General features: G+C 46.6%; 1 protein-coding gene across 2 annotated transcripts in view; it reads left to right on the top strand.

Annotated features, from left to right (window-relative positions):
- The first annotated feature begins 1926 nt into the window (after positions 1–1926).
- Positions 1927–27453, top strand: part of LOC143766578 (uncharacterized) — a 47414-nt gene continuing 21887 nt past the window's right edge. Inside the window, exons 1-3 of one of the 2 annotated variants that reach the window (XM_077254352.1) lie at positions 1927–2000; positions 2770–2859; positions 6965–7042. In XM_077254352.1, the coding sequence (XP_077110467.1) occupies positions 7040–7042 (3 nt within the window). In that variant the 5' untranslated portion in view covers positions 1927–2000; positions 2770–2859; positions 6965–7039. Of the gene's footprint in view, positions 2001–2769; positions 2860–6939; positions 7043–27453 lie in introns of those variants that run through there. The other variant, XM_077254353.1, reaches the window with a different exon arrangement.

Below are 27453 nucleotides of genomic sequence, written 5' to 3'. Positions count from 1 at the left end.
CAGCACTAATGTTTCATTCTGCCAAGGTGGCTCTTTTAGTTCGGGTTCCTGACAACGCTGAAATAATCGTTTTTATAATGTGCCCCTCATACCTGAAGTTTGTCAGGCCCCCGTCGCCTGCGCCGCAAGTTGCCATCATGTTATGGGAGTCGAAGGGCAGCGCAACTTACAGCGCAGGCGCCGGGGACATTCAGGAAGGAAATGGAGGCGGCGCACGGAGGCGTTTGTGTCGGGGGAAAAAGACATGCCCCCCTGACAAACTTCAGGTATGAGGGGCACATTATAAAAATGATTATTTCAGCGTTGGCAGGGACCCGAACTAAAAGAGCCACCTTGGCAGAATGAAACATTAGTGCTGCACAAGATGGCTCTCTTAGTTAAAAACGCCTGGGGGGGTGACAGGTTCCCTTTAAAGTTAAACCTTTTTTGCTGAACAATGTTCTCATATTACGTCCATTTTGCTTATTATGACTTTCAGATGTGACCTAACTTCCAAACTCAAGTCAGCCTGCCTGACATTCCCATTGCTCAGATGTTTCAGGTGCCTTTGATTCAGCCTGTCTCATCCATTTCTTTTCAAGCCAGGGCTCACATTGTTCACTTGTCTCAGCTGTTTGAGAAGGTTTACTTTCTGAGCTTTTGGATTAACTTGGCCAATAGAAGGTCGTTTTTGGGGCAGCATTTTAAAAACCAGTTCTTAGTGTTATGACCCTTAGTAATCAGGCCACACTGATTAGAGATCTAATAGGTGAATCTATATATAAAGCAGAAAATGTGTGACTGCCTCCCAGTCAGACTGTTCTAGTTGTCCATAGCGACCAATCAGAGCTCAGCTTTCACTTTACCTCAGCAGCTTCAGTGCTGAAAGCTGCACTCTGGTTGCTATAGGTAACTAGAACGATCTTACTGTGAGGAAATTCTCATACATGAGGCCCCAATTACTTCTGCAACAGCCGCTGCTATAATTACAGACGTTAGAGCAACTTTTCTGACCAGCGCAGTACTAGTACGGCGCCACCATTTTCCGGTCACCACAGGCATCGCGCGGTGACCGGGTTCCGATGGCTGCTGTCCATGACAGCAGACCATCTCCGCACGTAGTCCCAGGGGCTGCACCCCCCCCCCCCCCCACATCGGCGATCAATTCTGACCAGCCAATCACAGCAATAAAACAATAAAGTGTAAAAAAAAAAAAAAAAAAAAAGCATGTGACCGGCTGTGATTGGTGCTACGTCACTCAGCACCAATCACAGCCGTCACAGCGGGTGGGGTGATCACCACGTCACCTCACCTGATTAACCCCTAGGGCACTGATTGGCTGAACAATAGCTTCTAGCCAATCAGCGCCAAAGAGGTTAATTTAAAATACCGATCACTGCCCTGCACGCCATCTTTCTCTCAGATTTGGCGTGCAGAGCGGTTGTCCAAGCCCCTCTGTCTGACCTGAGTGAAGGAATCCATTGGTGGCCTGTGTGATCAACCCTGCGATCTCCTGCCCTCCTGTGCTGATCTCCTGCTCCAGCTTCGTGCTCTGCGCTCTCTGCTGCCATCTGCCTGCTGTGTGAGGCCTGTGATCACAGCAGAGCAGCAGCAACTCCCCCACCCCTTGCCCATCCCTGTTCCAGTACCCCCCTCCACCTCCCTCCAATTGATTTTTTTAGCGCCCTTTTTTGCGCTTTTTTCCTGTGCGCGGCGTCCCGCGCAGAGCATTCGTGCTCTTCCCGTGTCCGCAGCGCTCAGGCCATCAGTTATACGGATTTGTCCTATCCTTACCATTAGGGGGACAGAGAAAGAGACATAACATCTACAACAGTTGTGAGGACCTTATGAGAGGCTCAGCAGGGAGGTCCTACAACACCCAGGCGCTAGAGGAAGGTTACTGAATTCCACCTGGATGTGTGGATGAAGTGGACTCTGGATTTGCCTTCAGACCGGCCGGACCCTGCCTGCCCTGTGAACTGGTGCTCTGAACTGCGGATGCTGAAGCCTTCAGTAAAGAGGTAAAGAGACTGCAACCTTGTGTCCTCGTTCTTCACTGCGCCTCGGACCATTCACCATCTACACACTGGGAAGCCCTGGGGACATACTTCACCTGTGGGAAGGTATACCATCTAGCTGCCATAACATCACCCCAGCGGACCCCTTAAAGCAGCGTCGGTCACCCTGACCGCATACCACAGGTGGCGTCACGAACATTATCCCTTTAAAGACCTTTCCCCCATTTACAACGGACGTCCCTAGGGCCACGGACCGAGTCAGCCACTGTGACATTCCCCTTGAGAACCGAAGGACCCGGTACCGAGTACCCCATTGCCCTACACGGGGCCGATCCAAATGGAGATACAGAGGAAAGCATGGAGACACAGGGCAGGATAGAGACAGGATCATAGGACAGATGGGGCAGGATCACGGGACAGATGTGGCAGGATGGGACATCACATGTGGGCAGAATGGATGCTCATGAGGGCAGGATGAGAGAACATATGGGGCCAGGATAGGAGAACATATGGCTGGAGCCAGGAATGAAACACAGGTGGCCAGGATGGGGGATATTATTACCATAAGGGCTAATTAAGGAATATTAGCATTGCAGTGATGTATTTATTTTATTTTTTGAGGATACTGTTTTAAATGCGGGAGGCGGTCCTGTTACTGTGCAGAGTGACACTGTCGCCTTTTTTTCTTCATCTGGTGTAGTGTAGAAGTTGGGAAAAATTAAGTAATGTGTTCTGCAAGCGGTGCTCTATCTAACTGTGTTATTTCCTGCAGAGATGAACCCTGGCTGGAAGAAGTGATGGTGGTCTGTGCCAGATGAAGATGAAAAGCAAAGATGAAGGACTTCACCTAGAGACATCACTGGTGAGTCAGTGTGTTACCTTTACACTGACACTATACACTGTATACTATATACAGCGGTCCTGTGCACAATATCACCAGTGATCACTGTATTACCTTTACACTGATGCTGTATAAAGTCATTGATCACAGTATAACTGTGGTGAACTGTGCCAGTGCAAGTGTAGTACTGGATGTAGCAGAGCTGGCTGATTTCCCTGCTGACACTTGCAGCTCCTCCCCTAGTCTCTGGCTGTGTGCAGCTTGGATAACTGTGGGAGAGGAAATATCCCTCCACCTCCCCGACGGGACTACATCCTCCTCCATGTCTGCCAGGGGACTATATCTTGAACCCGGTGAGTGATTTTGCTGCAGGGAGAGACCCAGGGATCCCAAACTCACTGCGGGTGGAGAGCGCAACTCAGCTGGAGGTGTCCGGGTCACAGGGGCAACACGTCGTCCGCGGAGATCCGGCTGTTAATGGAGGTCTCAGTACCCTTCTTGCTGCTCCGGTCTTCTGTGAAGTAAAACTCCAGCTTTCCTTGGTTTTTCTCCTTTCTTCTACCTCGGGTCATCATGGAGGGTGTTAGATGAGAGGGATGAGCCATAAAAAGTAGAATGAACGGTGCCTACGTTGCTAACCTGGCTCTGGGGGAGAGGGAGCTCAGTACTCAGCCATTTTAGTCAGATTCCAGGCCATGTCCGATTCTCTACAAAGTATTAAACATGAACATTTTATTTATGGTAAAGATAATTTGACCAATTACTTGCGAGCCCCTGAAATAAGAATTTGTAGAAAAATTCCTAAACTTTTCACAGGTTTTTTTTTTAACCTCTTTAATTAAACCTGAAAGTCTCCACTTCAATTGTATCTCAGTTGTTTCATTATAAAACCAAATTAGTGTCCTGCAGAGCTGAAATCACAAAGATTCCGTCACTATCCAAATATTCCAGGACCTAACTATGTTCATATATTTACACTATAGAGCCAAATATTACATCTCTTGCCCCCTACCCCCGAAAACAAATCCAAGAATGTCCTCCTGCCCCTTTTCCTAACTCCCAATCCCAGAATAGACAATGACATTCGGAGTTGCCAATCCTCCCTCTCCTGTAGCCTTCTGGAGACAACGCATATTCAGCCGCGGCTCTTTACCTCCTACAGACAAAATGGGGGAAAACGAAACACTTTTATTAATCATTTATTTTTTATGAAGGGAAATTACAGTGAAATGTCCCCAATCACTTTTCCTTTCCCCCAATTCAGAATGCTGGGGTGGGATTATCTCTCCAGAGACCCCTGTACAGGATATTCAGACCCCAGCGCCATGCCCCATTATACAGGAGAATAGCGCTATCTCCATAGTTCTTACACAGGACACAGATCAGACAAGGTCTCATATTCGGGCCCCAGCTCCATGCCCCATTATACAGAAGAATAGCGCTATCTCCATAGTTCTTACACAGGACACACAGATCAGACAAGGTCTCATATTCGGGCCCCAGCTCCATGCCCCATTATACAGAAGAATAGCGCAATCTCCATAGTTCTTACACAGGACACACAGATCAGACAAGGTTTCATATTCAGGCCCCAGCGCCATGCCCCATTATACAGAAGAATAGCGCGATCTCCATAGTTCTTACACAGGACACAGAGAGCAGACAAGGTCTCATATTCAGGCCCCAGCGCCATGCCCCATTATACAGAAGAATAGCGCGATCTCCATAGTTCTTACACAGGACACAGAGATCAGACAAGGTCTCATATTCAGGCCCCAGCTCCATGCCCCATTATACAGAAGAATAGCGCTATCTCCATAGTTCTTACACAAGACACAGAGATCAGACAAGGTCTCATATTCAGGCCCCAGCGCCATGCCCCATTATACAGAAGAATAGCGCTATCTCCATAGTTCTTACACAGGACACAGAGAGCAGACAAGGTCTCATATTCAGGCCCCAGCACCATGCCTCATTATACAGGAGAATAGCGCGATCTCCATAGTTCTTACACAGGACACAGAGATCAGACAAGGTCTCATATTCAGGCCCCAGCGCCATGCCCCATTATACAGAAGAATAGCGCTATCTCCATAGTTCTTACACAGGACACAGAGATCAGACAAGGTCTCATATTCAGGCCCCAGCGCCATGCCTCATTATACAGAAGAATAGCGCTATCTCCATAGTTCTTACACAGGACACAGAGAGCAGACAAGGTCTCATATTCAGGCCCCAGCACCATGCCTCATTATACAGGAGAATAGCGCGATCTCCATAGTTCTTACACAGGACACAGAGATCAGACAAGGTCTCATATTCAGGCCCCAGCACCATGCCCCATTATACAGAAGAATAGCGCGATCTCCATAGTTCTTACACAGGACACAGAGATCAGACAAGGTCTCATATTCAGGCCCCAGCACCATGCCCCAATATACAGGAGAATAGCGCGATCTCCATAGTTCTTACACAGGACACAGAGATCAGACAAGGTCTCATATTCAGGCCCCAGCACCATGCCCCATTATACAGGAGAAAAGCGTGATCTCCATAGTTCTTACACAGGACACAGAGATCAGACAAGGTCTCATATTCAGGCCCCAGCACCATGCCCCATTATACAGGAGAATAGCGCGATCTCCATAGTTCTTACACAGGACACAGAGATCAGACAAGGTCTCATATTCAGGCCCCAGCGCCATGCCCCATTATACAGGAGAATACCGCAATCTCCATAGTTCTTACACAGGACACAGATCAGACAAGGTCTCATGTTCCGGCAGTTTCTATTTTACTCCAACCCTCCAGGGACAAAGACCCCGTCTGGTGCTAACACGCTGGGGGCCCGGAGTATACAGCCACGGGGCCCGGATTCTCTCATTTGTGGCCCCAGCGTTTCTTGTAGAATAAATCCCTTTCTTATACAGTCCTGTAGTAATGACTTTGTTCTCACGTTTTGTAGGAGGGTTCGTCTGACTCCATCTTATGTTATCAGTGTATGTGCGAGAGACGAGAGGTCGACGGCCGCAGTGTTACCGTGTGTGTCCGGGGTCAGTTCTACAGGGGGATAGAGAGCTGAGGGGTCTGCGACCGAAGCTGGGGGTATATAGTGTATACAGCTTTACAGGGGGGTCTGCGACCGAAGCTGGGGGTATACGGGTGTATACAGTGTACACAGAGGGGTCTGTGACCGAAGCTGGGAGTATATGGTTGGTCAGTACACAGGACCCCATACAAACAGGGCTCCGCTCAGTACACGCCTGGCTCTGCTCCGTACATACATGGCTCCGCTCTGTTCACCTCGTACACACTTGGCTCCGCTCTGTTCACCTCGTACATACACTGCTCCGCTCCGTTCACCTCGTACACACACGGCTCCGCTCCGAACACCTCGTACACACTTGGCTCCGCTCTGTTCACCTCGTACATACACTGCTCCGCTCCGTACACCTCGTACACACACGGCTCCGCTCCGTAAACGTCGTACACACACGGCTCCGCTCCGTACACCTCGTACATACCCGGCTCCGCTCCAAAAACGTCGTACACACACGGCTCCGCTCCGTACACGTCGTACACACACGGCTCCGCTCCGTACACCTCGTACACACACGGCTCTGCTCCGTACACCTCGTACACACACGGCTCCGCTCCGTACACCTCGTACACACACGGCTCCGCTCCGTACACCTCGTACACACACGGCTCTGCTCCGTACACCTCGTACACACACGGCTCCGCTCCGTACACCTCGTACACACACGGCTCCGCTCCGTACACCTCGTACACACACGGCTCTGCTCCGTACACCCCATACACACACGGCTCCGCTCCGTACACCTCGCACACACACGGCTCCGCTCCGTACACCTCGTACACACACGGCTCTGCTACATCCACACTGTAAACCCCTCCTGACCCCACACATAAACTTCCCCTCATCCAGCACCATGACAACCAGCACAGCAGAGTCCTGCATACACTGAGGCCCCTGATCATGTGACCCCTGACTCCTCCCCTCCTGTGACCTCATCACAGGTCCTGTGCGCACAGAACAGCCGTAGAAATCTCATGCCACGGTGGTCTCCCCCAACTTCTGCTCTTTCTCCTTCTTTTCTTGCAGGGGCCGCAGTGGATTTCATCCTGGATCCATAGAGCCGAGTAGAGGAGCGATGTTCCTTCAGTCTGAGGGGAATTGATGGTGAGATTTGTCCAGCGGCCACTGTACCGAGTAAATCCCCCCAGGACTGTAGCAGGTAAAGACCCCAATATCCACCGGTGTCCCTTCTAATGGGGGAAAGTACCAAAGAAAAACCATCATATCCGGAGAAATAAACCCCGTACATGGAGACATCGGCCTCAGATATCTCCGGTCTTGTTCTTACCGACAATCTCCTATAAAAGCCTCAAACTTCTGTGTGTGACTCAGAGCTGAGATCTAACGTGATAGAAGATTCCAGTGCGGGGAAGACGGGAAACCTCCATATAGAGGCCGGTGGGGATGGAGTCAGTGACCGACTCTGGACAGATCTGTTCCTAGAGCTGCAGTAGGAGATGGAGATGTCGTCCTCATCATGAAGTCGTTATTTCTCCTGTCACGTGTAATGAATATCTCCTGCAGTATTACTAATGCCGATTCCAGGGTCGGGAAATGAGGCGAGAATTAGCGTTATGGAAGATGAGTCTGTGAGGAACGTATTCAGCTGCCGACTCCGAGGGGGAAACTGCTTGTTGTCTGTGGCCGAAATATATAGGTTTTATTAGTAGATGGAAAGAAGGAAACTGAATACTGTAAAATAATAAATCTCCTCATATGTTTCCCTTATTATCTCCAGTAATTGTATTATTACACAGGATTCTTATGATGTTACATCGGCTCATCTTCTTCTCATTCAGGTCTCTACAATATCGGATCCTCTCAGTGAAGATCTTCTATATAAGAGAATTTCCTGATTTACCCATCAAGGATGGATATGGACAGAGACAAGATGGCGGAGAGGATATTACACCTCACCCTAGAGATCCTCTTCCGGCTTACTGGAGAGGTGAGAGATTCTGATGACGTCACATTACATCATTCTTATCTATGGGAATAACAGATGGACAGAACTGGAGAGGTGAGGACTCTGGAAATGTCTGTAGTGAGATTTATTAATGTGTCTCTCCATAACCAGGATTACACAGTAGTGAAGAAGACCTCTAGTGAGCGCTGTCAGGACCCTGTGTCTGAGGGATGGGGAAGACCCCTGAGCCCAATCACGGGGCCTCCACCTCACCCCCTGATACATGGGGAAATTAATGACCAGAAGATCCTAGAACTCACCTACAAGATGACTGAGCTGCTGACTGGAGAGGTGACACTGCTGGGAATGCTGGGACATTATACAGTAACGCTATGAAGGGATCGGGGGATGACAGTATCATTGTATGTGTCAGGTTCCTATAAGGTGTCAGGATGTCTCCATCTATTTCTCCATGGAGGAGTGGGAGTACTTAAAAAGACACAAAGATCTGTACAAGGACGTCATGATGGAGGTTCCCCAGCTCCTCACATCACCAGGTAAGAGACTGGACTAAATACAGACGGCCTATAATTTTCTGTATGTAAAGAATGAATTCAGTCCCTGTATATCTTTCCTCCAGATCTATCCAGTAAGAAGACAACACCAGAGAGATGTCCCCGTCCTCTTCTACCACAAGACTGTAAACAAGAAGATCCCAATGTTCCTCAGGATCATCAGGTAGATGGAGAGAAGGTGTCATGAGATCTCCCCTATGATGTGTATGGGGTGCATATGACTATGAAGCAGCGCTGGCCTTGCTGCCAATGTGTAAAACAAAGCAGTACAGGAGTACAAAATGCATATTGTGAAGTGGATTTTCATGGGCCCATCCAGTATGTGGGTTTTAAGGCTTTTTGGGGTGCATATGAATTGGTAGCAAGGCTGGCCTTGAATTCAATGTAACACTTTTTCAGGAGTCCCTCCTGGACATCTTATGAAAGGGGTATTCTTGGCAGCCATCCACTCACAGCATAGGCTACAACAGCTTAGGAGACCCACTGTTTAATAATGGCCCTTTAAGAAGATTAATGCCGCATGATGCACCAGTAAAAATAGGCTCTGTTACTTTAAGAGTCCCTCCTTCTTAAATTAAACAAGATGGGTCTGCTTAGGTGTCACATACCACATGGCCAGCTAGGGTTGTTAAATGTTTCAATAACATTTCCCAGTAAATGTATTTGTAGTGCTTGAAAGCAATGTTAAAGTTGAAAAACGCTTAAAAAACACTCTGTCTGAACAAAGCCTAAGTGGGGGAGAAAATTTTGGTTTCGTTTTAATGTGTTTTTTTGTGGCATCGGGAAAAGTGGCATGAATCTCCGAAAAAATTGATTAAAGCTGTGAACTAGGAGTCAGGAATGCTTCCAGGGGCAATCCCCATGATGTACCTGTGTCATTTGAGAAGTGTTTCCATCATTTTAAGACGATTTTAGATCTTTAAAGGACCCCCGGGTGGGATCTTGGTAAAAATACTCGGGTCTCCCATAGACCTACATTGAGCTTGTTCTGGCCAAGTACCCGAGTATTCCAATCTGCTCGACCCGAGCAACGAGCACCCGAGCATTTTAGTGCTCGTTCAGCACTAGTTATCAGCAGAGTCTTTAAAAAATAGCCAGACTCGGTAAGATCTATCAGTTGGAATGGCAACTTCCCTCATGTTGGTGTTACGGGGAATGGATGCACGCCTTCTGTCTATGGCCACCACACTGCTTCTTCCTGTCTGTTGTGGTGATATGCCTCCTTCCCCATGTGTGCTGCTGCCCTGGCTCTTTATGTCCTCCTGCCAGGTTGGGTCAGTCATTATGTCATCCACCATCTAGTCTTCCACATCTGCTCCCTGCTCCTCCTGAATTTCTGGCAATTGTGTCTCATCATCATCCACCTCTTCTGACACTCGAGCTTCTGGCCACACGTTTCCCCGCAGAGCGGGCTAAGGTGGGATTTATTGTGTCTCTCCTGTCGGACAGGGCATTGGAGTGGGCTTCGCCGCTGTGGGAGCGTGGCAGTCATGTGGTGCAGAGTGCTCCGTTGTATCTGAGCACTCTGAAACAGGTCATTTTAGGACTTCGTGTCACCCATGATACGGCACTCCAACTGTTGGCATTGACTCAGGGCTCGTCCTTGGTAAGCCATTTTGCCGTCCACTTTCGCACCCTATCATCTGAGCTGGAGTGGTCAGATAAAGCCCTTATTCCAATATTTTGGAGGGGGCTGGCTGACCACGTGAAGGATGCTCTGGCCACTAGGGAGATTCCCGCCACACTGGAGGAGTTAGTAGCTGTGTCCACTCGTATTGACCTCTGTTTTCACGAGCAGAGATTAGAGCGAGCCCAGTGTAGGCAGAGGTTTCGACTGGCTCCCACCTTCGCCAAACCTTTGGAATCTCCAGTCCAAACCCCTGAGTCACATGAGGCCATGGTAGTGTCACGAGCGGGATCTAAGTCCCGGACCGCTTGTGCACTCCAGGTTTGTCATGTTTGCCAGCAGTCAGGACATCTTGCCACCAGATATCCCCAGCGGTTGAGGAAACGTCAACATCTAGTGGTAGTAGGTGGAGGTACACTAAACACGACGATGTTTGCCTCCAAATTGTCCTTTAAGGGGACAATTACTATTGGCTCATTTACCCACTCGGTAGAGCTCTGCGTGGATTCTCTTAAAACACTGGACTCTAATACGGCGATGTCTGAGGAATCTCTGCAAACCATTGCCGCTTTTATTAATGAATGATGAAACTCATGCCAGCGATTGACGCCAGACTTCAGTCTTTCCAATCCTCGCCGGAAACAATCATCCCAGTTGACTGAATACACCAGTAAAATCTCAGCGGCAGAGCAGCAGATTTCCAATTTGGGGGATACTATACAATCCTACGCTGCTCAAGTACAGGACAGAGACCATGCAATAGAGCACCTCCAGGAAAAATTCGATAACTTGGAGAATCGGAGTTGTCAAAACAATCTCCGGATCATTGGCGTCTCTGAGTCATTGAAAGTCCTTCATCACTTTACTTCCACTTTGGCTCCCATGGGCACTCAATTTGCCTGACCTGCCTGGCTCCATGGTAGAGGAACGAGCCCACAGAACTGGACCTGAACGTTCTGATCCAAAAGCTTTGGATCCATAATGTATTTCACTTCTCTGGTGTTTTCCATGCATACCTCTGATCGGTCAGTCTAACCCCTCCCCCGTATTATGACCTTTTGTTTAACTCTGAACATGAGTTCTGGCCACACACGCCCTCATCCACTAACAGCTGAGTCCTCTTAGTAGCACATATATTCAGATCCAGGAGTCTGATCCAGACTCTATTCTGATCCATGCATCTTTCAAATTCCATCTTTCAAATTAGATATTTCTAATTACTTTGAATTAGACTGAATTGGACTGGAATTGACTGGAAGATAACATAATATCAAACCATTACAATGTTTCGGTTTCTTTTCTCTTTCACCCCATTACTACTTTCCTTCTTACAATCTCCTGCAATCCCTCCACCTAGCAAAGAACTAGTCATTTCTCTCTCAACACTCACCAGCCATCTCACCTTCTCCTCAGAACTGTTCCTCCACATAAAATCCTCTTTCTTCAGACACACACAGCGGCATCATGTCCTATCCTGCTCCCACCTTCTAGCGCTGTCTGCTACTCCTTATCTCTGGTGATGTATCCCCAAATCCTGGCCCTCCTGAACACATCCCCACACTCATATCTGACCCCCTGCCACTATCCTCTACATGTTTTCCCAACCATGATAACCTCATACCCATTCATCCAGCCCCCGTTCCCCCTACCTGAAGCACTATGGAATGCACGTCCTGTCTGCAACAAACTGCCATTGATCCATGACCTCTTCATCACCAACAAACTCTCCTTCCTTGGCATCACTGAAACCTGGCTCACCCTCTCTGACTCAGCCTCTCCAGCTGCACTTTCCTATGGCAGATTGCACCTCTCACACCCCTCACCCCTGCAACAAACATGGTGGAGGAGTTGGCTTGCTCCTGTCCGACACCTGCTCCTTTACTCCAATCCCGCTACCACCCTCCTCTACTCTTCTCTCATTTGAGGTGCACTCTGTCCGCATCTGTTCCCCCTCCAGCAGGCTGTCATCTACCACCCCCCAGAACTAGCCATATCCACCTGTCTCGACCACTTCTCCACCTGGCTACTTCATTTCCTCTCTGCTGACATCCCCACTATCATCATGGGTGACTTCAACATCCCCCATTGATGCTTCCACCTCAGCTGCCTCTAAACTTTTATCACTCACTGCCTCCTTCGGCCTCACTCAATGGTCCTGAGGCCACTCACAAAGATGGCCACACGCTGGACCTCCTCTTCACCCACCTGTGCTACCTTACTAATCTCACTAACTCGCCCCTCCCCCTGTCTGACCACAACCTACTGACATTCTCTTCCCTCTCCTCTCCTATTGTGCAACCCCCACTCCACAAACTCACCCTCACAGAAGTCTCAAACACCTCAATCTACAATCATTCTCTGAGTCTTTTCTCCTTCTTACAGACATAGCCTCCCTTCATTACACAGATGCTGCTGCCACTTTTTATAACACCACAATAACAGCAATACTCAATTCGGCCGTCATGCTCATGCATAGCAAAACTCGTACAATCAACAGGCAGCCCTGGCTGACCATCCTGACCAAAAAACTGAGACAGGCTTCCAGGGTCGCTGAGCGGAGATGGAAGCGATCCTGCTCTGCCAACCACTTAACTGCATACAAGCAGTCCCTCGCCAACTTCAAGTCCACACTCACTGCCGCAAAACAAACTTCTCATCTCTTGTATCCTCTCGGTCTCACAACCCCAAACAGCTTTTCAACACTTTCAATTCTCTTCTCCATCCCCCCGCACCTCCTCCCTCCCCTCTCACTTCTGCTGAAGACTTTGACTCTTTCTTTAAACAGAAGATCGATACGATCAGAGAAAGCTTTGGCCGAAAGCTCCCAATGCCCCTCTTAGCTGCTCAACCCTGTTCCTCCAAAACCAGCTTCTCCACCACGACAGAAGATGAGCTCTCCACCCTCGCCACTTGCACGCTTGACACGCTCCCGTCCCACCTCATCCCTAACCTTGCCACGGTCTGCATCCCAACCCTAACACACCTCTTCAACCTCTCACTCACAACAAGTGTCTTCCCCTCATCCTCCAAACATTCCAAGATCACACCCATCCTCAAAAAGCCCTCCCTTGACCCATCCTCTGTGTCTAGCTATCGCCCAATATCTCTTCTCACTTATGCCTCAAAACTACTGGAACAACATGTCCATCTTGAACTGTCCTCCCACCTCTCCTCCTACTCCCTCTTTGACCGGTTACAATCTGGCTTCCAACCCCATCACTCAACTGAAACTGCCCTAACCTCCCCAATGACCTACTAACTGCGAAGAGCAAGCAACACTCCTCTGTCCCCCTTTCCTGGACCTGTCTTCTGCCTCTCACACTGTGGACCACTCCCTTCTGCTGCAGATCCTCTCATCTCTTGGCATCACAGACTTGTCCCTATCCTGGATCTCGTCATATCGAACAGACCGAATATTCAGTGTCTCCCTCTCCCACATCACCTCCTCACTTCGCCCCTTGTCTGTCGGTGTTCCTCAAGGCTCTGTTCTATGACCCCTACTCTTCTCCATCTACACCTTCGGCCTGGGGCAGCACATAGAATCCCACGGTATGCAGTACCATCTCTGACATGCAGATCTACCTATCCGGACCTGACCTCACCTCCTTACTTACCAAAATCCCACACTGTCTGTCTGCTATCTCGGCCTTCTTTTCTGCTCACTTTCTAAAACTGAACATGGACAAAACAGACATCGTCATCTTTCCCCCATCTCACTCTACCCCTCCATCAGACCTATCCATCAATGTCAATGGCTGCTCACTTTCCCCAGTCCCACACGCCCGCTGCCTTAGGGTGATCCTCGACTCTGCCCTCTCTTTCAAGCCACATATCCAAGCCCTTGCCTCCTCCTGCCGTCTCAAACTCAAAAATATTTCCCGGATACGTGCATTCCTTGACCACGACACCACAAAAACACTAGTGCACGCCCTTATCTCCCACCTTGATTTCTGCAACCTCCTACTTTCTGGCCTCCCCTCTAGCACTCTTGCACCAATCCAATCCATCCTACACTCTGCTGCCCGATTAATCTATCTGTCTCCCCGCTATTCCCCAGCCTCTCCCCTATTCCAAGCCCTTCACTGGCTTCCAATCGTCCAGAGACTCCAGTTCAAAACCCTTACTATGACATACAAAGCCATCCAAACCTGTCTCCTCCATACATCTGTGACATGGTCTCCCGATACTTACCTACACGCAACCTTTGATCCTCTCAAGATCTCCTTCTCTACTCCACTCTCATCTCTTCTTCCCACAACCGCATCCAAGACTTCTCCCGTGCTTCCCCCATACTCTGGAACTCTCTACCCCAACACATCAGACTCTCGCCTACCATAGAAACCTTAAAAAAAAAAACCCGAAGACTCACCTCTTCGGACAAGCCTACAGCCTGCAGTGATCCTCAACATACTGAACAGCCACACAACTAGCTCTACCCTCTCCTAGTGTATCCCCTGCAGACTGTGAGCCCTCACGGGCAGGGTCCTCCCTCCTTCTGTACCTGTTAGTGCCTTGTTTTTTGCTCATGTTTAATGTATTTGTCTATATTTTCCCCCCTTTCACATGTAGCCATGGAATAAATGGAGCTATAAAAATGTATAATGATAATAGAAATACATGCAGCCGCACACTCTGGTTCTGAACTCGCAAGTGTGACCCCGGCCTAAGGATTGCTATTAGTTGGGATAATTTAACCTGATGTTTAGTATTTTGTTTTATGTGTTGTTTTTTCAGCTCGTTTGGGGGTTGGTTTCCCCTTCCTTGAGCACACTCTATACTCAGTCTTTTTGGTTAATTTGGGTATTAAGGTTTGCTCGCTGGGACGGACCTTTGCACATTTGTCCTTTTTTTTTTTTTTTACTATTTCTATTTTTGGCCTCCATGTGGGATAGGCTAACATGGATACCTTCGATGATATAGCTTCTCATATTAATATAGACTCTCTCAAACTTTTATCCAGGAATGTGGCTGGTCTTAATTTGCCGGTAAAGTGCAGAAAGGTATTAGGCCATATTACCCGTTTACACCCACATACCACTTATCGTCTTTGTCATGAATCGGGGGTGTTTGGTTGCCCCAGCTCTTCAGGGATTTATTTATATCCCACTTCCCAGTTCCGGTTTGGAACTTGCAGCTCTCTGGCACCCCCTTTACCCTGAGGTCAGTCAGGAAACTGCACCTAGGATAATTAGTTGCCAGAAAGGCTGCCCGGTCATGTTCTGGCACGCTGCCGTGAGGGTGATATAATTATTCCCAGAAGCAGCCGAGCAATACACTTATAAACCTTGTTCCGCCACTGCCAGCGTTACCCAACAGCGGAGGACCCTTCGCTGCCACCAGCTCCTATTACTTAAGAATAATAACCCATTGAGTAGCGTAATTTACTTCAGAGGACTTGGGGTACGTTTTAGAGCAAGGAAAACGAAGCTAGTAAATATTATAACTTTTACTCCAAAAACGATTAGGCAGTGTTTGCAAAAGTATATAACAAGATATTACCAAAATGAGACAATTATATATGTACAGACAATTACAAAATAAAAAGGGATTAAGAGAAGAAAAGAAACTTACAGGTCTCTCATGTCATGGCTGACCATGCGGTGTGGGGAAGGGGTGACATCACAATGCATCACAGAGCGTCTCTTAGCTGGCTCCCTGGGCGAAGGCTTAGTGCAAAATGAGCTCCTACTATCTTATACCTCCCTGTCTGTGACATCACTGAGTGGGTTAGTAATGAAAGCACTCGTCTTTTCTAAGCAACCAAAACATGACATGACCACCATTGATCTTGGTTCGAGATTAACGTTCTATTAAGTCTAAACATGACTTGGCTATGCATCTCGGGTAAGCAAAAATACATTTCTCAGTTTCTGCTGGTACGGGACATTAGGAAAACCCTGGCACATCCCAAATATATAACTTTCACACCTATCTCCCTACCTGGGGTCGAATTATTCCCTCATAAATAACTCTCATACACAACAGAACGCACATGGCTGGAAACAAAGAACTGGTTTTCAGCTACCCCCTCATTTTTGAGGGAGGGGGAACAGAGTCATACATTTTGGATCCAACTTTATTTTTTTCAACGGGAAGAGGGTCATGTGACAAATCAAACTTATTGAAAATTTCACAAGAAAAGCAATGGTGTGCTTGGTTTTTAATGCAACCTTATTCTTTCATGAGTTATTTACAAGTTTATGACCACTTATAAAATGTGTTCAAAGTGCTGCCCATTGTGTTGGATTTTCAATGCAACCCTCTTCTCCCACTCTTGACACACAGATAGCAACACCGCAGAAGAAATGCTAGCACAGGCTTCCATTATCCCTTGTTTCAGATGCTGCACATCTCGTATCTTCACAGCATAGACAATTGCCTTCAGATGAGCCCAAAGATAAAAGTCTAAGGGGGTCAGATCAGGAGACCTTGGTGGCCATTCAACTGGCCCACGATGATCAATCCACTTTCCAGGAAACATCATGTATGAATGCTCGGACCTGACACCTATAATGTGGTGGTGCACCGTCATGCTGAAATAACTCAGGGAACGTGCCATCTGGGACAACATATCATCATATAGCAATTTCAGCTATCCAGTGGCATTGAGGTTTCCATTGATGAAGAATGGCCCCACTGGCTTTGTACCCCATATACCACACCATACCATCAATTTTTGTGTTCCAACAGTCTTGTAGGGATCTATCCACTGTGGGTTAGTGTCAGACCAATAGCGGTGGTTTTGTTTGTTAACTTCACCATTCACAAAAAAGTTTGCCTCATTACTGAAAATAATGTTCTGTGTAAACTGAGGGTCCGGTTTCAATTTTTGTTTTGCCCATTCTGCAAATTCAGCATGCCAATCTGGGTCATCCTCGTTGAGATGCTGCAGCAGCTCGATTTTGTAAGGGTGTCTGACACGGGGTCCTTCTCCGGTATCACACAATCAACAGAGCAAGAGAATAGTGAACAATTCCAAAAGCTTTATTTAGGCAAAAACACGAAAGGTCCATATACGATCCACCACACAAAGGATACGATAGTCCAAATGCAGTTCAGTAACTGGATAAATGTCCAAGGAGATGAGAGTCCAATAATCCTGCAGACAGAGGATAAAAAATGGTCCATATGCTTCCAATTCTCTCTGACGTGCTGTGTTCACATCATCTTTCCACACCAGACTGATCTGTGTCTCACCTCCCTGATATTTACAAGTCCCCCTCCTCTTCACAGGTCAAGAGGGGGAAGATATCAGGGGCTCATTGTTTCAACAAGCTAGGTCAACATATCATTAGCATATTAGCAAACAGTACTGTGGGGGCTAATATCAGATGGCAGCAACAGCCATTCATCAATTAGCAAATAACTCCTTCTACAAGAGAACACGATGAAAATAAGTAAAATAGAAATATACACAAAAATGATGCCCACATAGCATATCACACCATCACAACCTCTCCCCCTCATAATAAGTGAGCACGCTATGAGGTCTACACAGACCTCTGATAAAGCAACGTGTGCACAACTAACTTAGTGGTGCCTGGGTAGGTTCCCAAACAGTAATGACAAATAAAGCATAACCCGGCACTCAACTTAGCGGTGAAAGAATAGGAAGGATTTATTTATCCCAATGAAAGCCAGACGTTTCGGTCCCTAACCGGGACCTTCATCAATGACTGTAAAAATGTATACAGACATATACAGTAAATAAAAATTACAACAGTGGGTGTCAATCAATAAAACAAACAAAGTATATACAAACATAATGTATCGGATATACGCTTAGTTCTGTCTGGCGGTGGAACGCTAGCTTAAGCCACGCCCACCCTCGCGTCATTTCCGCTTCTGTGCGGTGCGACCGGTCTTCCTCACAGGGAACCGGAACTACACGCCGGCCATGTCCTTGTGCTCCACAATTTAACCCAAAGCACACTCCAGTATACTCCTAACACAGCGGTGGATGTCGCGGTCACAAGGACACAGGTAACTTTGCATTTCGGCCTTACTATGTAACATGCTGCACTCTCCTGTACAGCGCACTCTGCTGTGACATAGCGCATATACTCATATGTGGACAGGTTCCTAATCATTACACATATCCCCATACAGGCTAAGTCCATATTCCTATTGGATATTCCTCTAAAGACATTCTTACCCCTATTACTGGTAAGCTCTAGTCTTTTTTACCTATCTTCCTTTGGCCTTCCATATAGGCCATTCACAAAACACCACTACTGTTATTTTTTCTATAGGCTTATACGGCCGTCTATAATCACGCTTCACCTCTTCATACGGTATGTTCTCACATTTGACATAATGTTGTTTTTTGCCTTGTATAGTATCCATCTTCCTCATATAATTTTTTCCCTTTTATCTGATAACTAGCCACAGCATTTCTCTATGGGCGTATATTTGATACATTATGTTTGTATATACTTTGGTTTTTTTTTGATTGTCATACACAGACCTCTGGCCTGCTCACTTTAGTCCACATTGCTCAATAGTTTATAGTTCCTTGTACAGTGGCAGAGGTTGCAATAATCATGAGCACTTGTCCATAAATCCCTGGGTCCTGGCTTTATGGTCATACCAGGCTTTTTGACTGGACTGGGCCGTTCACTGATGTTCATTAGCCAAGGTAGCTAGCTGGGCGAGACAGTCTCTGAACTCTAGAACGTAGGGAATGATGGGTGTTCTGGTATCTGCGGTATTTCCCTCCAATTGTTAATTCAGAAGAGTGAGAAGCCCACGGACCTTCTGCTCCCACAAAATTACTTTGTAACTCCCTAATGTCATTTCCAAGGAGGATATCTGCAGGAAGTCCTCCCATAACTCCAATTCAACACCGATTTTCTCCAAAACCATAATCCAACCGTACCAAAGCTCACTGTAAATATTTACGGACAGACCCCGCCAGGACAATGGGAATTCCTGGGCCCTGGTGAATTGCCTCGGGTCGAACCACACGGGGGTCAGCGATAGTCAGGAATGCCCCGTGTCTCTAAATCCTGACACTTTGTATCCATCAATTAAGACAGCCTGCAGGTGGCAATGCCGTTGCTCTGTATTTCTGATGGACAAAGGCCGGAGTCCGTACACTCCAGGAGGGGTATCTATGGTGCCGTGGTCGGTGGTCCACTATGGACTCTGGTGGGGGGGTGGTAGCTCTTCCTCATGCGGGATGGAGTGCACAAGATGTACTGGATGAGGTGGTGCTCCCTCCGAATCCTTGAGGGACAGCCAGACTGCAAATGTCCAGGTTGCCCACACCCATAACATCTCCTTTCTGTGATACCCCCAGGTCGTGGTCGGAACTGTTGGGGCCCAGCATTGTGAGGTGTGATTGTCATCGGCTTGCGACTAGGTAGAAGGGCAGATATAATTGTAGGGGGTGGGTTGCGGGTGAAGGCCGTGGTTCATTGTCCAGAAGCCTCCTTCATTGCGGTCGGATAGTAAGGGCTTCATCGGCCAGGGCTGCAGCTCTATCCATGGTACACGGCGTGCGCTCCTGGACCCATTCCCGTACCTCTGCGGGGTACTTGGCAAGAAATTGTTCTATAAGGAACGTCTGTATAAAATCTTCCACAGTAAAGGCGTTTTCTGCTTCCAGCCATCTCCGACATTCCTCGGACATCTTATGTGCATGCATCCTAAATGATCCCCCCGTGGTGCATGGGAGGTCTCGGAGCTTGGCCCTATATGAGTCTGGGGTGATAGTATGGTAATCCAGGATTGTCCGCTGTACAATGTTATAATCCAGGTTCCTCTGGGACTCAGTGGTTCGGTAAGCCTTCTCCATGCTACCGTTCAGGAGTCCCACTAACAAATGCATCCAGCCAGAGTGGGGCACCTCCATCACAGCACACTGCTACTCAAAGTCCTTGAAGAACCTCTCCACATCTTCAAAAACCTCATCAAATGGCTTAAAGTCTGTCCGGGTGATTCGTACAGGCTCCCGGATCGTGGGGTTTACAGTTCACATTGCATTACTCCCTATTTTGATCTCCATTGCTTCTTGTCTCCGCTGTGCCTGGTGGGCAGCCTCTTCCTTGTACTCCTGAGAGACGCCTGGGCCCAGAACCACCATCTCGTCTTCGTACCACACCACCCACTGGCTTTTTGGGGTGGGGATCCCTGTCTCCTGCGCTTGTCCTTCAGACATATGGGAAGAGGTGGTCTGGTTAGCACCCACCAGTAGATCAATTAAGGCTTCTTTAGTCAGTCCCTGGTAGTTCAGGCCCAGGACTCCGGCTCTCTCCTGTGAACTGCATACAGTCCAGTTTCTGTACTCACTCTGTGTGTGGTTCTCCATTAAGTTACACTCTGTTGATCCCTCTGCTTGCCACCAGTTGTCACAGGGGTCCTTCTCCGGTATCACACAATCAACAGAGCAAGAGAATAGTGAACAATTCCAAAAGCTTTATTTAGGCAAAAGCACGAGCGGTCCATATACGATCCACCACACAAAGGATAAGATAGTCCAGAAGCCGAATGCAGTTCAGTAACCGGATAAATGTCCAAGGAGATGAGTCCAATAATCCAGCAGACAGAGGATACAAAATGGTCCATATGCTTCCCTTTCTCTCTGACGTGCTGTGTTCACATCATCATTCCACACCAGACTGATCTGTGTCTCACCTCCCTGATATTTACAAGTCTTAAGGGCTCATTGACTTTCAACAAGCTAGGTCAGCATGTCATTAGCATATTAGCAAACTACTGTGGGGGCTGATATCAGATGCCAGCAACAGCCATTCATCAATTAGCAAATAACTCCTTCTACAAGAGAACACGATGAAAATAAGTAAAATAGAACTATACACAAAAATGATACCTACATAGCATGTCACACCATCACAGTGTCATTTCTGAGTAGCTAATATCCACCAAAGGGATATTCGACTGATGCCACTCTCCAGTGACATGCGGCGAGTGCTACGCTGTGGGCTCTTGGTGAATGAAGCTAGGACATCCACTGATGTTTCTTCATTAGTGACAGTTTTCTTACGTCCACATTTTGACAAATCCAACACTGAACCCGATTCACGAATTTGGCAAGCAGTTTGCTAACTGTAGCATGGGAGATGGGTGGTCTCATAGGGTGTCTTGCATTGAAATCTGCTGCAATGACCCGGGTACTGTGTTCACCAGACATCAACACAATTTCTATCAGCTCCTCATGTGTTAACCTCTGCGACATGTCAATGACTGTAAACAAAGATAAACTTGTAAATAACTAATGAAAGAATAAAGCTAAGTTAAAACCAAGCACACTATTGTTTTTCTTGTGAAATTTTCAATAAGTTTGATGTGTCATGTGAACCTCTTCCCATTGGAAGAAATAAGGTTGGATCCAAAATGGGCAACTTCAAAATGACCGCCATGGTCACCATCCATCTTGAAAGTTTTCCTCCTCCCATATACTAATGTGCCACAAACAGGACTTTGATATCACCAACCATTCCCATTTTATTTAGGTGTATCCATATACACTGCGTGCAGAATTATTAGGCAAGTTGTATTTTAGGGGATTATTTTTATTATTGATCAACAACTATGTTGTCAATCAATCCAAAAGACTCATAAATATCAAAGCTTAATATTTTTGGAAGTTGGAGTGGGTTTTTAGATTTGGCTATCTTAGGAGGATATCTGTTTGTGCAGGTAACTATTACTGTGCAGAATTATTAGGAAACTTAATAAAAACCAAATATATTAACATCTCACTTGTTTATTTTCACCAGGTAAACCAATATAACTGCACAAAATATAGAAATAAACATTTCTGACATGCAAAAACAAAATCCCCCCAAAATTTGTGACCAATATAGCCACCTTTCTTTACGATGACACTCAGCAGCCTTCCATCCATAGATTCTGTCAGTTGCTTGATCTGTTTACGATCAAAATTGCGTGCAGCAGCCACCTCAGCCTCCCAGACACTGTTCCGAGAGGTGGACTGTTTTCCCTCCCTGTAGATCTCACATTTTATGAGGGACCACAGGTTCTCTATATGGTTCAGATCAGGTGAACAAGGGGGCCATGTCATTTTTTTCTTTTTTGAGACCTTTACTGGCCAGCCACGCTGTGGAGCAGTTGGAGGCATGTGATGGAGCATTGTCCTACATGAAAATCATGTTTTCCTTGAACGATACCGACTTCTTCCTGTACCACTGCTTGAAGAAGTTGTCTTCCAGAAACTGGCAGTAGGTCTGGGAGTTGATCTTCACTCCATCCTCAACCCAAAAAGGTCCCACAAGTTCATCTTTGATGATACCAGCCCATACCAGTACCCCACATTCACCTTGCTTGTGTCTGAGTCAGAGTGGAGCTCTCTGCCCTTTACTGATCCAGCCTCTCCCCCATCGAGTCACTCTCATTTCATCAGTCCATAAAACCTTTGAAAAGTCAGTCTTAAGATATTTCTTAGCCCAGTCTTGACGTTTTATCTTATGTTTCTTGTTCAAAGGTGGTCGTTTTTCAGCCTTCCTTACCTTGGCCATGTCCCTGAGTATCGCACGCCTTGTGCTTTTTGATACTCCAGTAATGTTGCAGCTCTGAAATATGGCAAAACTGGTGGCAAATGGCATCTTGGCAGCTTCCCGCTTGATTTTCCTCAATTCATGGGCAGTTATTTTGTGCCTTTTTTGCCCAACACTCTTCTTGCGAACCTGTTGGCTATTGGCCATGAAAAGCTTGATTGTTCGGTGATCAAGCTTCAAAAGTTTGGCAATTTCAAGACTGCTGCATCCCTCTGCAAGACACCTCACAATTTTGGACTTTTCAGAACCCATCAAATCTCTCTTCTGACCCATTTTGCCAAAGGAAAGGAAGTTGCCTAATAATTAAGCACACCTTATATAGGGTTTTGATGTCATTAGAAAACACCCCTCCTCATTACAGAGATGCAAATCACCTGATTTACTTAATTGGTAGTTGGCTCTCAAGCCTGAACAGCTTGGAGTAGGACAACATTTATAAAAAGTATCATGTGATCAAAAATACAACTTGCCTAATAATTCTGCACACAGTGTAAATGGCCCACCCTGTAGAACTGTATCTTTTCATTGGCGCTTTCCCTCATATCTTTACACTTGGGATGTTCAAACACTTCATAACTGGTTGGTTGGAGACTTTCACGGAGGATAACCTGGAACACCTAGACGATATCAGCTTATTCTGGGCCACTGCTAAGACGGTGCATAGGAGACATATTATCTCCTTTGTGTCTCAGAAAAAAAAAAAAATTGTCCTCCCTGTGGCCTCTCTTAGACCAGCAGACTCAATCATATAGAAATGTTAAACATTGATTTTAAATTGCTTACCAAAAGCATGGCTAATAGACTTCAGTCTATACTTGCTGATATTCTCACCTCATCTCAAACGGGTTTTGTCCATGGTCTGTCTATCACTTATAATATTAGGATGGGATTGGCTGCCATTATATATAGTTACCAGGCTAAAGCCAAGCAGCATATACTGGTCAGCCTTGATGCTGATAAAGCTTTTGATCGAGTGTCTTGGTCTCACCTCATTCAAACCCTTAAGTATAGATTGTTTGGCTTTACCTTTTTCAACTTTGTAAGGACAATTTACACTAACCCCCAATCTTCGAATTGGCTTAATGGTATTCAGTCAACCTCTTTCTCCATCTTCAGGGTTACGAGGCAGGGATGTCCCCTGTCACCCCTGTTATTTAATATTGTCCTGGACCCTTTGCTGAGATACCTGGAGATGATACCTTCCTTTGGGGGTATTGGGATTGGTCACCATATGCTTAAAATATTTGCATTTGCTGATGATATATTACTCATGATAGCCAACTCTAAGGAATCCATTCCTTCTATAATGGATGCCTTTAACAAGTTTGGAGCACTTTGGGGATTTTTCATAAATTTAGCTATCTTCAAAGCTGCTCAGAAACGGTGGCCTTTCCCTTTCCCCTTTCAGTGGAGGAGAGACTCCGTGCATTATCTTGGGGTCTACCTACCATCAAACTCCCATGATATTTATAAACTGAATGTTCAACCCCTCATTTCCGCGGTTATACAGGAAATACATTCCTGGAAATCCCTTAAACTGTCCTTTGCGGGCACGGCCCATCTGATTAAAATGATCTTTCCCTAAAATACTTTCTATTACAGACGCTGCTGGGTCTATTAACAAAAGTCTTCCGTCAATTTATTTGGGGGTCAAATTGGGGCTCTAGAACTAGTATTTTTAAGCTGCAACAAACTAAATCCTTAGGTGGCCTTAATCTCCCTAATATACGTCTATATAGAATAACGGCTGTCTTCCGTCACTCCCTGGACTGGATCTATGCCTTCACCGCTTCACTAATACTCCAGTAGATGAGGCAATGTGTAGACCTTTTAGTCTCACTCCTCTGTTTCACCTACGACAAGCCGAAGTCCCAGTGGAGGATAGGGATAACCCCATACTGTGGTGAGTAATCTTGGGATGGTGCCATGCTAGATGAATTAGTTGACTTAACCCCCATATTACGGTGTTTCTTCCCTTCCAAAGCAGTCCCTCCTTTCTACAGGGCAGGCCACCTCCCATCTATCGTGTGCTTGGGAATAATGGATGTAGGCTGGTTTGTGACATGTTGGCGGACTATCTCTGTCCTCTTTGGAACTTTGAGTTTTATAGACAAGTCACTGAAACCTTCCATACAGTGGTCAGACTCTTCACCGGGCCCGGGGAGATGGGTATCTCAACTAACTTACTGTCAGGTAAAAGACCTCTTGAAAGCCACATTACATAGTAACTCTATGTTAACGTATGATAGTTACACAACCATGACTCTCATGATATTCTATAGAGCATATATGTGATGGACACTGTATCAGACTCACCACCAGAGACTGTACGTGTGTCCAAAAACATGCTGGGGAACCCGGGAATTTCTGCAGTGGAAAGTGGACACGGCAGAAAAAGTGTGCTGCTGGAGGAAAATTACCTGCAATCACGTGAGCACTGTGGGCATGATCGGGGGCGGTGCTAGGTCCCAGACTCCTTCAGGAATAGTGGGACCCAGCAGAGCCAGGAGAATAGTCAGCAGAGTCGGGAGAATAGTCAGTAGAGCCGAGGTCAGACCAGAGGGCAGCGTGGTAACAAGCGAGTAACACAAATAGAGTGGTAAGGAGCAAGCCGGTGGTCAGAAGCCAGAGAAAGCAGCACAGTACCAGGGGAACAGGCAGGTGGGAAGTCAAGGATGTAGCCGGGGTAGAACCAAGAGTAACGCAGAAAGTACAGAATCAGCAGATGAATATCAAACGGGAAACAAACCGGGTCATGCACAGAGCAATCGTACAGAAGCAGGCAATATACACAGATATACAAGGGTCAGCTACTCAGCCAGGAATGGACATATCACTGAAAATGAGCATAGCACCAGTGCGGTTACTTATAGCCCTCCCCAAACCAAAGAGAGGCCACATAGGATTAACCCTAGAAGGACCGTAACAGAAACTCCAGGCAGACGATGACAATATATCAACCAGAGGTTAAATCTAAAATGCCTCCCTCAGGTGATTTTCCCTGCCCTAAATGCTTACATTCTCCAGCTGATATTTTTCATTGTCTCTGAGAATGTCCAAAAATCTGGGAGGTTTGGGATACACTCTTGCAACGTCTCACAAAGACCTTTAGTGTATCTATTTCTCTTTCTCCGGAGTGGACCATATTCAACATTCTCCCACAAGATCAGTTGATGAGGGTTTCTGTTCAGCAGCGCCACATTTTATTCATCTGGGTTGCAGCCACCCAGTAAAAATATAAAAGTATTCTACATCTATGGGCACAGGATAAGCTTAAAGGGAACCTGTCACCCCCAAAATCGAAGGTGAGCTAAGCCCAGCTTTTTTCTTGCCTGGGATTTCACTACAGAAAGACCTCCTGATGCACTGGGATATTTGGCTCCGCCTATCAGCATGGTTAGCTGAAATGATGTAAGCAAATGTGAGTTTTATCTTTCTTTAATCCATGTTTTTTTTATAATTGCTGTACATACTTGAAATTGTCTCATATTGTAAAATCTTTATATACCTTTTTTAAACACTGCCTAGTCTTTTATGGAGTAAAATATAAAAAATCTACTAGCTTCGTTTTCCTTGCTCTAAAACCCTAAGTCCTCTGAAGTTAATTACTCTACTAAATTGGGTTGGCTCTGAAACCCTCTCTGTGAGAAATCTGAGCTGGTGGCAGCGAAGCGTGTTCTGGGCTAGGTGGGTACCGCTGGCAGCGATGGAACTGGGTTTTATAAGCTATTGTCTGGCTGCGGCCTGAGCATTTATAATTTCCTCGCTGCAGTGTGCCTGCTAGCCAGTTCACATCTGGCTTCACATTCTGTAATGCTGTAGAAATGCCCCCGATGTATCCTGAAAGATGAGAAAAAGAGGTTAGATTATACAACCCCTGGCAAAAATTATGGAATCTCCGACCTTGGAGGATGTTCATTCAGTTGTTTAATTTTGTAGAAAAAGCAGATCACAGACATGGCACAAAACTAAAGTCATTTCAAATGGCAACTTTCTAGCTTTAAGAAAAACTAAAAGAAATTAAAGGGAACCTGTCACCCCGTTTTTTCAGTATGAGATAAAAATACCATTAAATAGGGCCTGAGCTGTGCTTTACAATAGTGTATTTTTTGTCCCTTGATTCCCCACCTATGCTGCCGAAATACCTTACAAAAGTTGCCGTTTTCGCCTGTCAATCACACTGGTCTGGTCAAAAGGGCGTGGTGAAATGGCTGTTACTCCCCCACCTCTTGCTTATCTTCCCGGCGTTGGAGAAGTGGTTTGCGCATGTGCAGCAGCCGAATGCACTGCGCAACGGCCGAAAAAGAGCACGATCTGTGCTATTCCCCTGTTTATCGTGGTGGCGGCCATCTTCCTGAGGCCGCGCGTGCGCAGATGGAGATCGCGGCGGCCGTTTTCCTGAAGCCGAATGTTTGTGTATGGCCGTTACAAGCCTAGTAGACCCGCTCCTTATCATTGGGCCTAGTTTTTAATGAAGCCTTCCTCCACCTCTCATTTTCCACCACTAGATCACCAGGGTTCACGTGTTCCATGCTGCTACAGACCGTAACTTTTTTGGCAAGGGTGTCTGTGATCCCAATTAAATATTTTTTGACAAATGTATCCCCCATGGGGATGGGGAAATGTTTGTCAGCCCATACACTTAGTGTATGGGCATTACAAGTCTAGGAGACACGCTTCTTAACATTGGGCCTAGTTTTTAATAATGACTTCCTCCACATGTTATTATTCTCTGCCACTAGAACACCATGGTGAAAGTGTTCTGTGCTGCTACAGCCATTCAATTTTTGGCCAAGGGCATCTATGATCCTCATAAATAATTTTTTAACTCCTTCCCGACCTGTGACACAGCGTATGCATCATGA

The sequence above is a fragment of the Ranitomeya variabilis genome, chromosome 4, assembly GCF_051348905.1.
Source record: "Ranitomeya variabilis isolate aRanVar5 chromosome 4, aRanVar5.hap1, whole genome shotgun sequence".
Lineage (NCBI taxonomy): Eukaryota > Metazoa > Chordata > Amphibia > Anura > Dendrobatidae > Ranitomeya > Ranitomeya variabilis.
Note: the sequence above shows the minus strand (reverse complement) of the source record. Positions and strands in the feature narration are given on the sequence as shown.